The sequence below is a fragment of the Populus alba genome, chromosome 1, assembly GCF_005239225.2.
Source record: "Populus alba chromosome 1, ASM523922v2, whole genome shotgun sequence".
NCBI lineage: Eukaryota > Viridiplantae > Streptophyta > Magnoliopsida > Malpighiales > Salicaceae > Populus > Populus alba.
This window is the reverse complement of record NC_133284.1, coordinates 10,880,327-10,897,739: the sequence shown is the minus strand read 5'-3', so window position 1 is coordinate 10,897,739 and position 17,413 is coordinate 10,880,327. Positions and strand designations below refer to the sequence as shown.

The 17,413-nt window shown below is 32.0% G+C and overlaps 3 protein-coding genes across 9 annotated transcripts; 1 reads left to right on the top strand and 2 right to left on the bottom strand.

The window, feature by feature from the left end:
• Positions 1-1,715: 1,715 nt before the first annotated feature.
• Positions 1,716-2,566, bottom strand: LOC118036107 (pectinesterase inhibitor 9). The gene is given in 2 exon segments (XM_035041815.2): positions 1,716-2,341; positions 2,343-2,566. Coding segments are annotated over 2 exon segments (591 nt in total). The 5' UTR covers positions 2,513-2,566; the 3' UTR covers positions 1,716-1,920.
• A 938-nt stretch (positions 2,567-3,504) lies between these two features.
• LOC118036105 (uncharacterized) lies at positions 3,505-6,903 on the bottom strand. Of its 7 annotated transcripts, none has more exons than XM_073410136.1 (9): positions 6,715-6,903; positions 6,453-6,599; positions 6,260-6,357; positions 5,680-5,752; positions 5,532-5,592; positions 5,357-5,442; positions 5,164-5,253; positions 4,612-4,694; positions 3,505-4,031 (listed from the first exon to the last, which is right to left on the bottom strand). In XM_073410136.1, exons 1-8 carry the CDS (start codon positions 6,811-6,813, stop codon positions 4,632-4,634), a joined length of 717 nt encoding a protein of 238 aa, XP_073266237.1. In that variant the 5' UTR covers positions 6,814-6,903; the 3' UTR covers positions 3,505-4,031; positions 4,612-4,631. The 7 variants fall into 7 exon arrangements, with proteins under 7 accessions (XP_073266237.1, XP_034897703.1, XP_073266244.1 ...); XM_035041812.2 differs by having other exon boundaries at positions 3,505-3,914; XM_073410143.1 differs by having other exon boundaries at positions 4,625-4,694.
• Positions 6,904-14,653: 7,750 nt separating this feature from the next.
• LOC118036104 (non-specific lipid transfer protein GPI-anchored 7) lies at positions 14,654-16,473 on the top strand. Its single transcript, XM_035041809.2, has 3 exons — positions 14,654-15,063; positions 15,322-15,348; positions 16,177-16,473. The coding sequence occupies exons 1-3, from the start codon at positions 14,742-14,744 to the stop codon at positions 16,272-16,274; spliced, it is 447 nt and encodes a 148-aa protein (XP_034897700.1). The 5' UTR covers positions 14,654-14,741; the 3' UTR covers positions 16,275-16,473.
• The last annotated feature ends 940 nt before the right edge of the window (positions 16,474-17,413 follow it).

Sequence of the window (17,413 nt, the reverse complement as noted above, 5' to 3'; positions counted from 1 at the left end):
ACACATGTCAATTTTCTAATATCCTAGGCTGAGGGGTTTCATCATGGATTTAGTAGCATAAAAGTTCTCTTTCAGCTTATTCCCTTCAGGTAAAATGTTTATCACTCATTTGATAATTATATCGTAAGCAGCCTTAATTAGCCCATGGTTTGACTTAATGGTAAACACATGTGCAATGACTGATAATTTATTGTGATTTGTGCACTCATCCAATAATGGTTCGTAAGAGTCTTTTAAAATATTAAAAAACCTAGTTGCATCTATATATGGTTCTTTATCTATACTTAAACATTCACATGCATAACCCTGATTCAATATCATTACATTCATAACCATATTCTTATAAGGATTACTATTGTCATCTACAACTTCATATACGTTGCTAGAACTAAAAGTTGACCTAACCATCCTTTCTAGCATAGTCTTATAAAAAACATATGGTTTTTATATGCAAACCAACACAAGTATTTCTCCATGAACTATTTTGTAGAAGATGCATTGTTAAAATATCTGGATCAAGAAATGTTTTATTTTTACACCTATTACGTGGACATCTAATACCGTCTTCACTAATATTTCTCGAATTAGATAATGCGTAATTAATAAAATCCTCAACTCCATTATAATAATCCATCACACGCAACCATTCAGATGAATCTCGATACATCTATGAACGATCATCCATTACTTATATCAAACCTATATAGAATATTGATGACAACATGTATTAATTAACTATATAAACTAAATAAATTAGTTAATATTGGTTTAACTCAAAACTTATTTAATCTATTTTAATAGTACTTTTAAATCATTATCAATTATCTACATAAATTTAAATTCCTATATATTTACCAAAATTTTCAACTCAACAATAAAAATTCACAAAATATAAACCGGGTCATTAAATAAGTCATTATTTATTTTATTACAGAACATCTAAGTCACAAATTTGAAATTAATTTCATCATATTACAAACAAATATAATTTGTTAAAATCTCAAATAAACCCTATTATGTACAAATCATACATTCATACAACAAATTTCTATAAAAAAAATTTATAAAACAAGTAAACACATAAAAAAAAATACTAAAATAAATGTTGGTGTGGCTGAATTTGTGGTGATGGGAGTTTGGTTTGTTATAAAATAGGGGGTGGTTTATTTGCAGAGAAAAACAAAGGAAGAAGAAGAAATGAGGAAGGGGAAGAGGGGTTATTCGCCAAATCATAAATTAAATATTACTGATAAATTTATGAACATATTTCACTGACGGGTTAATTCAATTTGTCACGATAATTCTTTCTATATAAATAACATGTCATTGTATATTTTGATTTTTTTTAATTATTTATTTTTTATTATAATTTTCTCGATATATATTGAGAAAATATTTCTATTGTATCTACCGATAAATACTGTATTGAACTATTTTGTTTATAAAATTCACCATAATCTAAAATTTCGTTATATTTTCGTTAGTATGTTCTAATTTTCAAAGATAGCGTCCTCAACAAGTGTCGTAAATATAAAGTCATGCGCAATAATGATGAATATTATTTGAAAACGACAAAAACTAGCGATTAGGTGGTTTCAGAAAGCAAATTCAAGCATGTGATTTTTTCACCTATTTTCCTAATGAACTGACTGCTTCACTTCAGCAAAGGTTTGGAGAAAAGTTATAGTTACACGGGCCATGAAATAGACAGATGGGTGAAGTGTTGCATGTAATTTTTACAGGAAACAGAACAATGGTATCACACAACACTAACAGGAGCTTGCCAGAAACTTAAGGCCATTTATCTTACATTTACATAGAAGTTGCAAGCTCAAGCACAAAACTTGGCAACACATATAACCTACTCGTAACTCCTCATGATGATCACACATGACAGGAACCTTTCTGCCTCGACGAAATCTAAGAATTTTTGGCACGGTGTCTAGACGCAAAATGATTGACCAATGCAAGCGCATTGCTAGTGACCTGAGCAACATTGGTGATCCGGAGCTTAATGGCAGCCTTCACATTTCCATCCATTAGATGGCTAGAAAACCCATCAAGGCAAGTGTTCTCATCAGTAAGTGCTGCACTAACCCAAGTCTGCACAATATTACTCATATGCCACCCAAAGTCTTGACCAACAGCTCGACCCATATAACCAATCTCCCTGACAGACTGGCTTAGTCGATCCGCAGTATCACCCATGTTTTCGAAGCAGTCCTTCAGCGCTTGGTATTCTCTAGGCTTCAGCCCCCCTATATGACTTTAGTCATCTTGGTCACAAATGCTTAAGCTAGCTGATATAGCCCTGGCTAGACTCACAGACAAGGCGGTTATCTCGTTGAATGCCACTAGCATAACTTGACAAGCACTCAACACATAACTCAGGATAGTGAGTGGCCTTGCATGAGGCATTGATAAAGTCTCTGGGGCTGTAGCCAGACCCTGCCATGCTAACCACGTAGAGGGTAAAGGAGAGCAGTAGTAGATAAAGGACCCGTCTTGCCATGTCTTTGAAGAAGATAGATGAAATGATTTCAATGAACTGAATGAAAGCATGGGATTGTCATAAAGAGCTCCAAAGGTGGTATATATCTTCCAATTGATTATATAATATTTAGTTAAAATTATGGTTTAATTCAATTGATATTTTTAATTTATATAGTATCATTAAATAATATTAAATATTAATTTTTTGAATATAACACAATTAAAAATAAAAATAACATAATTTTTTTTTTAACTGGATCGAATCCAATTCAATATTAAACTGAATTCAGTCCGGCCGAAATAGTAGAGAGTGTCTTTAATGTTTACGTGAACAGTGAACAGTGCAACTCTTCAATGTCCACATATTGAAGTAGCTTGAAACTATTTTCAGCGGCATAGAGACGCACCCACAAATTCTAGCAAGTCTCTTTAATAGTAAACAATGGTTTATCACTTACCAAATAACTAATACTTTTGGGGCACCTAAACGACGTAGCCAAACACATTCTAGCCTTGCCTCCTAAAATGAACAAAGTATATATGGTAACTACTTCTATTTAATCAATGATGCTCTAGCTCGACTGGTGGCAACAATCCCCCTTTGAGGAGGGCTTGCGGGTTTAACTCTCCAAAGGGAAATAAACCTCAATTCCAAACCACCAAAAGAAAACTAACAAATCCACCTTAATTCTCCAGATGACATGGGAACTTGGATTTAAGGGCTTTGCAATGAATACTGGAATGCGCTCCTCGGTTAAAGCAAAGTTATGGACAGTGATAACTGGATTGGATCGAGCTCGCTTGGTTGCTTGGTTACTGGGGTTGAAGAAAGTAATCTTGGAGTCAGATTTTGCTATTGTGGTTGTGCTTATTACAAAGGAGATAGTAAAGATAGACATGAATTATAGCATGATCGTGAAGGCTAAGAGTTTGTTTGCTAGGGAGTGGAAAGTCTAGATAGTTATAATTATAGTTAAGTCAATGCAGCTGCAAATTGGCAAGCAAACCATGGGCTCAATAAGAACACAATAGATAGAAGTTCTTGTGTTGTTAGTGATTCTCCTCTGGGTTTTTTTCTGATCTTATTGAATCTATCGTTCCTCGTTTAATTTAATTGGACAGTACACGCAGATTCTTTTAAGAAAAGAAAAAAATACATCTATTTGATTGATCTCAAGTGGGACCAAAACACAATAAAAGCAAGATTTGGCAAAAAGAGCCAGAATGTGAAAAGGAGCGAGTTAAGGAGGAAACTAAACGTAAACCAGCAAAAAACATAGGTTCACCCACAGAGATCCTTATTTTATGTGTCTTCCACTCCACATCACACCCAATAGCAGCCATAAGCAACGTGCTAATCCCAATGTGTTGGCTCATTTCACTGACGAAAACACCTTGGTCCTGCGCAAATCGTTCGAGGCCTGCACAAATCTTTGACAATTATCATTTGTATGGATAATCCAGTATAGTTTTTAATCTTTATCCTTTTAGATAGGCCAGTAGCAAGCCAGTCTTCACTCTTCACAACTCGCATACACCTGCGTGGAAGTGAGATGTCTAGAAAATTGTTGTCGCTTCTAGGTGTACCGAAGCAAGGCTTCATCCTTTTCCACAATCAGAATTATTTTCACTAGATAACCTCTACTGTAACTATTCAGCCCATAATGGAGACACGTAAGGTCCAAAACATACTTTATTGCATAGAACTTAATTTATTATAAGTGCTTATAATGATATACATTTTCATAAGACTATATTACTCGAACAGCATTTGGCTTCAATACAATGAAGAAAACTTTTATGATGTTTAGAAGGAATGTGATTGAGATACAGTTCACATGTTATGGTGTTTTGGACAAGAAATGTAGCCCTTGCAAAGCACACCAACCTCATGTTATAGAAGCTTTTAGCTGTGTAAGAATTCCAATTTCAGTACCATTTCAGTCTGGTGTAAGGAACTACAGGTAAGTTTATGTAAAAAGTTTTAATCAAAGCAGAACTTTATACATTCAATCAATTGCTTTCATTTAATACAAGATTGATCTAGCTAATACTCATAAGCCAAATACATTTTCAAGCTAAATTCATTAAAAAAACTGCATCATAGTTGAAAGGTACCATTATTCATCACCTTCGTGCTAAACTGTCATGTACTTGAGAACAGCTGCACGCAGCTTTTCCATGAAAGCTGCCGCTTCTTTCTGCACATTACGAATCATTTAAGAGTTCAATCTAACTAGCAAATCATTAATCATTAAGTTTAGGACTTTTGTTCCTTCTCCTTATTAAAAGGAAAAGTTGAAGGGAAATGTTTATAAATGTTGAATGAGTGGATATACTGATAGAAATTTTATTCGAAAAACATGCAAGCAGTGTTACAAAATGGAGAGTACAACGCACACTCCTTTAGAATGTCAGTTCTATAAAGAAACACCTAGAGAGCACCTAAAGTGGAAACGCATTTATAAATTCATAATTTTTCTCGTATGTTTGGTCATAGTAGCTCTTAGAAGAAATCTGCTCCAATATATCCCCCATCCTATATGCTGATTGTGGTGCCACATTCATATCAATATGATTTTTTTTTGTGTTCCTCGACCCCAAAGGCAACACTGAAAAGAGAGAGATTGCAAAACAGGTTGAGAAGAAAATTTAGTCTCCAGCTCTTACCTGTTTACCTTGGTTGGCGCTTGCTATGTTTTCATCAAGAAGCGTTAACAATGATCTGTTAAGTTCATTCTGCTCAACCATTTCCAGCAACTGGCATTGAAACCAAAGATGCAAAATCAACCTAATTAACAACGCAAAAGAATAGCAAAATATTTGAATTAAAAGATTGATGAGTGAAAAGGGTGGTGCATACAGTGGCTTTTACATCCTTTGATGTCAATATTTTTGTCAGGCTTTTCTTTGCTTTTACAAGTTCACCTTGCATTTTATCGTAGGCTTCTATAACAGGACAAGGGACACAGTTCCATCAGTTTCCAGTAAGCTGGAAAAAGTTAATTCTTCTAAGCAAGATTGCAGAGACTACAAACCTGTTCCTTCCTTCAGAGCTTTCTGCAGTGCTTCCAACTCAATCAATCTGTCTTCCATCTCCTACAACAATCACCAACATTTCCATAAATAGGTTTGATATAGTTATGGAAAAGGGGTTCAACTTTCACGTATAACTCTTGAGTGAACCTCAGTTTTTGCAACAGCAAAACGAAGCTGCCCCAGTTCAAATTGTAGCTGCGAGAAAAATTCCTGGTTCAATCTGCAAATTCCACAGCCATTGTTTAAAGGCAAGATTTGAGGCCAGTAAATAAAAATAAAATCCCATTCTTATGCTATAATGAGTATGACCCTAAAGTGGAACTTCTCATGATGCATAGTACTTAACATTCTTCCTTTACTCTGTGCATGAGAGTGAATTGGGACAACTAAAAGGCAGCTACGAGCTATCATAGCAATGAAGCAATTGATGGAAAAGAAGGACAATTCAAGAAAAAGCTATTTCCTCCTTCAGAACTGGAGTTTGAAACTAACTTTGCTTACAGTGGGAACGTAATACTTGAGAAAGCCCATATCAAAACAGGGAAGGATCATATCATTGGTTTTTTAAAAAAAAAAAATAAGTGTCAAGAAAAATAGCTTAGCCACCGGAGAACAATTTCATTGGAAGAGGCGAAATCTCAAACATATTGCCTATAGTAACAACTCACAACATTATCCGTAAAATAAATAAATAGTGCATCAGAGCTTAAAACTTAAAAGGACTAACCGTTGCCTCAGTCTAGCAATCTCAAACTCAATCTCTTGAGCTTCAGTATCAAGAAAGTACTCTATCAGCTTTTCTGAAGTGTCCGGTATCACCCTAGACTAATCCAACGTCCACAAACACCACAAAAATCACAAATACAAAATAATAATAACGAATATTTATAATAAAAACGATTAATTAATTGAATTATTACTTGGCGAAGAGCGTGGCGACGCTGTTTTTCTTCACGGGCTTGCTGCTCAAGTGCCTCGCGAAACTCTTCGTCTTTCTCGAGCCTTCTTTTGATCTCCCGTCGAGCCAAATGGCCTGTTTGTGGTGGCCCATACAGCCCCTCTGGGTCCTTCCTTTGCATAAAATCAAACAAAAACAGAAAATACAAAGGGATTATTGAACGCGGAATGGTTTATAAACAAATTGGAGATGAGATTGAAAAAGGAAATGAGAAGTTGAGATACCCATTTAACGCAGGAGATTCTGCAGGGTTTGTGATTGGTTCTTGTGATTGGTCTTGTACGGACAGTCATGCTGAAGCCGCCTAGTGTAAGAGAGGCCATTTGATGATGGCCGTTTCAAAAAGCTCCGTGACTGCAAGTGAAGAAGCTCTTGTGTTTTCAACGGTTTTGTGGTATCTTGTGATGTTATCTATCTGATTTGCTTTTTGTCGTGTCGTTTTATCTGTTGACGATGGCGGGAATTACAACCGTTGGATGTGATGTTGCATCATCATTGCCAATTGTTTGATGAGGGGAAAACCATGGATGCCCCCTCCCTTCCCCCACACTGGAATGGGCCTGGTTTGTTAAATTAATACGAGGAGTTTTAAGTCCAGCCCAACTTGAAGGCCCTACAATCTGGCTCGTTAGACACCTTTCAGATACACTGTTTCACATTCACCGGAACAATGTAATGGTAGATTCGCACCTCACACCAAAAAAAACTTAATTCTAGTCATAGGGAGTATTAATATCTATTCACATGGTATATTAATTATTATTAAATTAATTGAAGATATATATTTTTAATTGCATAGTGAAACAAGCAAAATACCATTGGAATCAAAAAATTTAAAACTAGAACCAAGAGGCAATTTTGTATTTTCATAGTAATTTTTATGTAATTATCACATCAAGGAGAAATTTAATCTTTATTAAAAATAGTAAAAAATAGATTTATATGCAAATATTTATCGTGTATACCATACTACTTGTTGATTTTTTTTTGTTTAATAATATAGTGTTAAAAATGGATTTTTATATATAAAAAATGATTTAAATTATGTATAAAAATATAATTTTTATTCTAAACTGTATCTTGCTCATTCATGTATTTTTATTAAAAAACAATATATCTTTTTTTTTAGTTATGTAGTTCGTTGTATACAAGCTAAAGGCAATTAATAAAAAAAATATCCCAAAAAATGATGATGATTTGAAATAAGGAGAAAAATGCATATCTTTGATTAAAACTCTTTTTCCTTATTTATGTTTTCCTTTTCCTTTTCCTTTTCCTTTTCCTTTTCCTTTTCCTTTTTCTTTTTCTTAACAAGAAATATATCTTTCTTCTTATCACAAGCATTAGTTTTTAAATGAAAGCTAATCATGATCTTAAAACAAAGTTGTAATAAAGTAACAAAAACCATTAATTGATATATTTTTTAGATGAAAATATTAATAAATATATTCAAAATAAATTAAATAAAAATTATATAAGACTTTTACAATAAAAATAATAAAATAGATATTCCATTCACATTGAATATTCATTAGTGAAAGTTTTAGAAAATCATGCATGTTAGGTGTAGATATAATTATTTAAAAAGTAATTGTTAATATTATCATAAATAATATTTGAGAATAATGGCATAATCATATAGTTATTTGATATCATTTAAATAAATTTATTTAAAAAGAATCTTATTATAAAATACAAGAAAAAAAAAGCAATCAAATAAAAAAGAATTGGAGTGCCATTATAAAAAAGAAGGGTCAAACATGCTTACGCAAAAGAATGGGTTTGTGAGCCTAGCCCACAAATACAAATATTGGCGCGCCTTGGTCTAGAAGGACAGCCTCACATACATGGGTTTTAATTTATTGAAAGGTAGATGACATCTTGTTCATTTTATTTTTATTGTTTGAATGGATAATGTGTCATCCTCTGGCAACTTATTTTAATTTACTCCAACGGCTGAAAAATCATGTTTCAAATTTTTGGACAACGAAAAACTATATTTCAACCATTTTCACTCAAGATATATTAAAAGAAAAGGGCATCCTATCTTTTAAAACTCATTCATAAAAACAAAATACATTTTAATTGGCTTAACATTCAAAATCATAACATTTGAAAAACAAATTATTTTTGCTCTACTTTTCCCAATATCATTGAAAATAAAAACAGTCCCCATCAAGATTTTTTTAAAAAATCGAATTCATATACAACAAAATCCATCAAAGTCTTAACTAGTGAAGGATATAACTTATAGTTTTAAAATCCAGTTGATCTGGGCCTGAAATCAAGTCAGGTTAAAGAAAAAACAATGAAAGGAAAAACTTGGCATTCGTTTGACCCAGCAAGATCCGGTCAAAAATTCAATTGCAGCTCGTTGGTTTTTTTATTTTATTATAATGACATCGTTTTGATTTTAAAAAAAAAATTAACTTGGTCAAAACCTAGTGGACCGGGTTGGCTACCGAGTCGGGTCTAAAAACTATAGAATAACTACACCTTGTGTGAAAAAATTCCTCAAAGTTAAGTAAGTTAAAAAAAAAAAAAAAAACATATACAGTTAGAAGAAACAATTGTGGCAATACAAGAGCATCCACACTTTAATGGACATGGAGAAGAATCCAAGTTATTGTCAAAATTCTTAATTTAACTTTCTTTTATAGGAACATGTTGTCCTGTATTCACGCACAACAAGAAAATGGATCGTACTATTAGGCTCGTTGATCTAAAATTTAAAAAATGTTTATCATTGTTAATTAATCTCTTCCACAACCCAGAACAATCACCAGACTTTTAGTGGGGGAAAAAAGAAGAAAAACCACGATGAGAAACGATAATAAATAGTTGATAAACAACAATATAAATCTAAATACAAGATGCATGTAAATTTATAAATAAAAATAAAAATAATGTAAGAACTAAGGGCAAGATAAATACAAGTATTTGTAACAAGGTTTTTTTTTTTAATTAAAGGAAAAATAATTAGATTGTTAATTAATTTCCATATATATTTCAAATAGTATAATTGAATTGAATTTTATGGTTTAGCATTTTATTTTAAATATAAAAATTATAATTTGTTATCAAAATTAAATTCAATTTTATATGTGATTTGATTTCAAATATACTATAACATAATCAAAACCAACTGTCTCGATCTATTTCTTAGATAAAAGAAGAAATGGACGTTTTTTGTATTTTTCTTCTCTCCTCCTTTTTTAGCTTCAAGAACACTTATATACGAGGAAAGCACTATACATATTGGCCACTTCCTGCGGAAAGAAAAACTATATCATTCATTGATTAAAACATCATAAATAGGACCTTTCATGTTGAAGTTATAAACTTCCATTGTTTCAAAGTTGTTGTGATTGTATCTTGTTAACAAAAACTAATTGTGAGGGGAATTATGGTTTTTTTTTTTAATTTTATTATTTAATATATATATATATATATATATATATATATATATTAATTTTGGTATCATGACTTTGATTTTGAACTGGCATGTTAATTTGGTTTGAAATTAGACTTCATAATTTTTTTAATTTGCTTTTTATAAGGTTATTTCGGTTTTATTATCTAGATCATGGGTCTAACAAGTTGACTCCAGTTAATTTTTTATTGTCCTTACTTTAAATTGAATTTTTTTATTACTTTTATCATTGAACATTGAATTGATTGGAAAGTAAGTTTATAATTTGTTTTGATTTTCTTTAAGATTACTCTAGTCACATAACCTGAGTTACAAGTTTGACATGTTCATCTAGGTTGAATTAAATTGTTTTTTTCTGGGTTTTTTTTATTTGATTTTTTTTTTAATTTCAACCTTTAACATTGGGTTGATTGAGAATTGAGTTTCATAATTTTTTTCGATTTATTTTCTATAAGATTATCCCAATCTTATGACTCGGGTTGTGGATTTGACAGATTAATCTAGGTTTACCTAAATTGATCCAATATGTTTTCATCTCATTATTAAAAAAAAAATATTTTAAAATATATTTTTAGTTAAACTATATTTTTAACAGCTGTTTAGATTGTCTTTGAACTTATAAAGTTAATCAGGTCACATTAGATTAACTCTCACTCAATTTTAATTTATTTTTTTCTACTAGAAAATACATTAGTAATATCTAAAAATTTTTTTATATTAAAAATAATAATCTTACAGTGTGTTTGATATTGAGATTGTTGTTGTGGTTGTGGTTTTAACAAAATTGTTTTATAAAAAAGTACTTTTAGTTGAGATTGGTTTGGAAAAATATAAATTTGGTTAAAACTGTGATTGAAATAAAGGTTGAACAAAAAATAGTTTAATATGTTGGGTTAAAAAAATACTTTTCAAATTGAGGTTACAAAATAATTAATATATATATATATTAATTATTTTTAATTTAAATATTATAGATTGAACTGTTGTTATTACATCATGAAATAAATAATATTGATATCAAATATTTTTTATTATTCCATTAAACTATGTGCAATTTCATCACGTATGAAATTTATCAACAAGGACTATATTTTCTATGGTTTCTTAAGCACGCAACAACAAAAATTTAATTTTTTATTACATCATCAAGCAATCTCCTTTTAATTTTTTTTTGAATAAAACACAGTTAAAAATAAAAATAAAAATAAAAAATGAATTTTTTTTAACTAGGTCGGACCCGGCAAGAACATGATTGGAATTGCGATTAAATTCCGCAAATACTACGTTATCATGCGATATCCTTCTAAGTTTATGTAGTGTTATTAAATAATATTTAATACTAGTTTTTCGAGTAAAACAAATTTTTTTAAAAAATTATCCAAGTCGAACGCAGTTCAATCAATAGTTAAAACACTGTTCAAATGAATAATGCCAAGTAAATCAACACTGTTCACTTCAAGGGCATACTACTCACTCTTGAAGTGAATAGTGTCCAAGTGAATTAATTTCACCTGAGTACTAGACGCGGTCTTATGAGAAGTAGTTGAGAGTTGCTTCTCACAAACTAGCGGTTTTAATGGGTCCCATATATATAATAATGTGTGTTTTATTATTACCATACGTATTATTTACATGATTTGTTTTTAAAGCAGTCCCAGCCACCAAAACCGTGTAAACAAACAGCATCTTAGAAGTGGGGGTTAACAGTAGAGATGCAATGACAAATGAGGAAGTTTTAGACATATTCTTTCTATACTCCCAGGAAAGGATGAGACCAAAAAAACAAAAGGCCAGAGAAAAGGAAGAAGAAGGAACTCAGTCTTTTGACATGTGTCCCGTAACACAAAAATTCTTTAAAATATTATTATTATTATTATTATTTTAACCGGTGAATGTCAAGATCAACTTATAAGATATCTTAATTAATACCTTAAGATATAAAAATTAACGATTAAGTAAGTCTCTAATAACCCTGAAATTTGTAAAACTCAAATTGATGATTTCTAGAAAATAAATATAAAACTTGATTAATTGAGTTATACTTTTCTATTATTATTATTATTATTATTAACCTCGATGCTGGCATTTAGTTACGGCGGAACTATTTTTTTATATATAAAAATGATTTTATTTAAAAAATTGAAAATATTTAATAAAACTTGGGAGGAGCATTTATAATTTACTGTTTTCATGACCAAGGTCCACCGAACCAAGAAGTGGAAAAGTCTCCATGTGATGTGAATGGCCGGTGGCTGTTGTTCTGAGTTTATGGTTTATGGCTCTTTTCCTTGCTGACATGGGGAAATCCACCCACCCTCCACCACACGTGGCTTTTCTTGCTTTATGAAAGGGAACGGGTTTTCTTCGAGGTTTCTTAATGACCAAACATCTGAACTACTACAACGCTTTTCTTAATCGCTGTTGCGTCAAAAATCGTACCAAACCTCATGACAAGATTTTTAGCTCCGAGACTTTTTCTTTCTTCTTATAATTAACCAGTTAATTACTTTCTTGACCTGGTGTCCGCAAAACACCCCCCCAGAAAATAAAAATTCTTATTTACCCCGAGCTAAAAAATAGATAAATAAACTGAAATGAATTTCTTATTTGACCTGGTGTCCTCCCTACCCATTCGATCATAATAGAAAAGATCCATATTAAAATACAAAAAAACTAGATTAATTATGAAAAAAAGGTTAATTTAATAAATTTAATGTGCTATGAATTTTTTTATATTTTCTAATTATTATAATGACCAATTTACCTCTCTCTATCTATCTGATTATAAAATAAAAAATCCAGATAAAAATATTCCTTAAAAAAAGTTAATTAATTTTGAGACCGATGCAATAAAATATGAGATTTAAAAAAGTTCCCTCGAAGCCAATTATCAGGTTTTTTTTTTTTCTTTTAGGTGTAATGAAGGTATTTTGTTGTTCTAAAATAAGAAAAAGTCATTTACACCTTTAATCAAGACAAAAAAAACAAATGAATCACATGACAAATATCATTTTATCCTTGAGTTTAGTTTTCTTAGTTGATTTAATGAAGGATAAAAATGTCAATCTAGTAATACAATTCACGTTAATAAGCTCTATCCGATGCTACACCATATTTATTTTTGGTATGTATTTATTCGATCAATTTATTTTAACATCAACCCTTTTCATTCTGAACATTGAAGTTTTAGCACCTGATTTTATTTTTCCTACAATAGTTTGAGCACCTAAAATGTCTTTTTAATTGTCAGAAAACAAGAAAATCATTTGTCGGCTGCATTGGAGGCGAGAATTATGCATTAGATTGTTACTTTCTACTTAAGAAATGGGACAAAAACTCACAAGTGTGAAACACACCAGGAGTTCCATAGCACGGGAATGTGACCTCTGCAGCTTCCTGCCATGTCGAGGGACTCCCGCTCGCTCGCTGTGCGTACCTAACACCGGTTTGCGTGTAGATTTCAATCGTTGACTTGACTTGCCTTGATACCCGGAGGTCCATTCTTCAAATTGAAATAACCAGGGAAGATCACTTCCATTCTAGAGCTCAGCTGGGCCTTCGATGATATGACCGGCTTCCAGCACGTCACTTTCCAGGCAATGCTAAAACGGACTCGCAAGTCTATTTTCAAATTTCAGCACGCCTTCTGTCCCTGTTCAGTCTCTGCTTCCATTTGAAATATCAACGGACGCGCCGTGATAGTTTTCTACCTCAAATAATAGTAAGAACACATTTGTTGACTCCATATTAATAATATTAATTATTAGTATAGGATAAATCTCAAATTAGTTGTGAGACTATTGTTAATTTATCAAAGCAGTTCCCTAACAACAAATTTCCCCTAGTGCTCTAGATTGGACCCTTTGTCTAAAATCATTGTAAATATTTAATGATAATGTCGAATTCTCTAATTTAGTATGGATGGGGGACTTGACTGAGAAAAGTTTTATTTTAGAAAATTAATTGAAAATTGGTGGATGGTATAGGAAACCATTCGAGCTTTTCCCTTAATTATACAAGACTAGAAGGTATGAGTTGCCTTGCCCGTCATTTATTTTGAAGCTGATATGTTCCTGTAAGTAAAGCATTTCCTTGCACGATTTTAAAATCCTGGAACTGTTTTACACGGAAATAGTTTTACTTGGTCGCACCAAGAAAAATCAAAGAGGGTGAGTTGGTTCCAAGTTCTAAACTACATGTGTGTTAGGTACTGTAATGATGTATATTTTTAAGAGTATTTTTTTTATTTAAAAATATATTAAAATAATATTTTTTAAAATTTTTTGATATTAATATATTAAAATCATAAAAATATCAATTTAATAATTTTTATGCTAAATATATTTTTTTAAAACATCCAGATATATGTTAAAATGCCATGCCAAAGAGCCGACATCTGCTAGTAAACTTAATTCTTAAAATTGAAACGGGTTAAACATCTTCATACTAGAATTAAAATATTAAAAGAGATTGACAAAAGGATGCGAGGAAGAAGTTTTTGAAATAGATGAACGTAATTGATAAAATCTATAAGTTTGGGATGCAAATGAAAATGGGGTTGGGATTAAATTGAGGTTTCTCACATTTTCAAAATAGAAAATAATTGCTGGGATTAACTAATATAACCCTTACGTATTCCAGAAGAGCGTGGTTTTGACGCCCTTTGAGGTCATGTGGGTGTCTAATTTTCCCAGTCTTTCTTTTATCATTAATTTTCCCACTTTCTTTAACGACACACAAACTATCCAGACGGCCGGCTATACATAGGCCAAGAAATTAATTAGTTTCTCCTCACAGGCAGTAACAAGAAACAAGGAAATGGCTTCTTCTCTCAAGATTTCTATTCTGGCGATGATGGCTGTAGTTTTTTTTTCAAGCGCGACAACCTTAACGAGAGCACAAGACCAGAATACTGCTTGTGCATCTAAGTTAGTACCATGTCAAGCCTACCTCAGCACCACAACCCAACCACCAGACAGCTGCTGCAACTCCATCAAAGAAGCGGTTGCAAATGAGCTTCCTTGTCTTTGCAAACTCTATAACGACCCCAATTTGTTTCAGAGTTTGGGCATAAATGTCACTCAGGCTGTCATGCTCAGCCAGAGATGCGGTGTCACCACTGATCTCAGTCGTTGCGGTGGTATATATTTTGGATTCTGAGTTTTGATAGATTTTTGAACCTCTGGGGTTCAAGAAATTGCAATTTGATTTAAAACTACGTTAATTTTGTCTCTGATAAACAGAAAATTAAAGATTGTAGATATTAATTCTCGTCTTTCAACTTATGGTCATTCAGATTTTGTTGATATTCTCATTTTTCTCGATTAGAATATTTTTTTTAATATACGTTCTTGAACATGAAACTAATTGTTTTCTTGTCCTTGCTTACTTTTTACAGCTTCAGCTCCAACGCCAGCTGGTTCAGGTAAATATAATAATTTTTTTTTCTTGATACTATAAAAGTAAAAATTAGGTTTTATATCAGTATCTGAGTATCAATGTTCCGGGGATATCAGATTATGATATTCTGGTGGCAGGCTGTTTCTGATTTTTTACCAGTTAATTAATTAGAAAAGTCACTTCAAAGTTTAGGCTGTTTTTGGTGAAAATTAAACCGTGCTTACTCGGCTGCTACATTAACGTGTCATAATTGAATCCTTTAGGATATTGTAAGGGTGAGTCGATATCATGATGCCTAGCGTGCTCTTTCGGTGCGCCACCAATTTTGCCTTTATTTTCTCAGTTTGAAATTGCGTTTAAAATATCGTTTTATTTTATTTAATATTTTTTATATTTTTATATCATTTTAATATAATCATTACTCCACTTTCAAACAACTCTTTAATTTACACTAATTTATAGCTACCAAACACACGTTTTCGGGGAGAACACCTCATATTTTGGCTCTATTTTGGTGGTCAGGGATAGTTTATGAGGATGATAAAAAACAAAAAAGGATAGAATCTTGAATGACATATTGATGCACGTTAGAAGAATTATAGAATGATTTTGTTGTATATAAACCATATTTGCTGCCTTGTTGATTGTATTCAACATGTTCGCTCCTTTTCCTCTCTATCTATCCCTCTGTGAACACGCTTCCGAGAATATAGTAGCGATGAACTGAAAAATTGGCACCCTCTAGGATTGGTGGTCATAGCGCAGTAGTGGTTAAATCATTTCAATTCTGTGTAGGCTATAGTAGTTTTCCATCTAATTAATCATCATCAACGCCTCTGTTTAACCTTTACAGCAGTTCCTGGAAACGACGGAAATGGTGGTGGCAGGATGTCACTGTCGACTGGACTTTCAGGCTTGCTCGTATTATTGGTCGCGTCTCTCCTGCATTAGGCGATCGGAATCTGTAATTTGTTATTTACAGCCATCAGGATAGAATTACCAGCGTAAATAATGTCGAGAGCATTCATGTAGTAGAGAGCCATATTTCCTCCATTCAGGGCTTTTTTGCGCATCTCTTTCTCTGGATTGATATGAGCATTATCGTTATTGTATACTCCCTCTTAATAAATTCAGATCATTTGAGACTTCATTTATGATGCCTATTACATTTGCATTTTAACATTTGCGTCTGAATGTTTCTTAGCTTCAAATTTGTTATTTTATGACAATGGGTTTTGTTTCTACACTAAGCTTAGTTTGCCACATAATATGGTTTTTTTTAGATTAATGTGAGTGTTCGATTAACTTGAGTGTATATCTCACGAGTCCTAAAGTTAATTATCATATAAGTTTTTAGTAGTTTTAAGGTTTATGGAACTTAAATTAATGACCTTTAAGGATCAAACTTAAAACTTAAAACCTGATCAGTTAAGTTATACGTATCAGAATTGACACTAGCTTATTTTAGATTCAAGGAAATGTTACAAGAAAAAAAAAAAAAAACCATCTTCAACCGCAGCAACTCGGATATATGCATGTAGCCCTCCGAATTCAATTGGAATAGGAAAATAAATTGTAGTTATGTGAAGGGCTTGAGTCTACATGGTTATCATGAAGGATTTAATTTTGTGCTGGTGTTATTCGACTCGATGTAATTTAATACGTATAAGCATAGAATTACTAGTAAAATTGCAGAGGAGAACTAAACTTTGAAAAACTGATTTCAATTTTCTCAGCGGAAACAAGAACCTAAAGCTTTAGAATGACAATAGAAAGAGAAGGAAAGCAGAAGGCAGAAGGCAGAAGAGTTGATGTTATTGTACTAAACAACCTCCCTACCTTTCTACCCTTATTTATATATATTTTTGGAAAATTAATCTTTTTATTACCAAAATTAATTCCCACTGTTTTTAACCCTCAATTATAGGTCATAAAACAAAATAAAACCTAACAATTTTACCTCAAAACCAAATCTTTAATAGATCAAAAAATTAATCTACACCGAGCCATGAGCCAAGCACATTTAAGTCCAAAATCCACTTAACCTCAAGCATTTCCCTTCCGCTTTGATGCCCTACCTTCTCAATTTT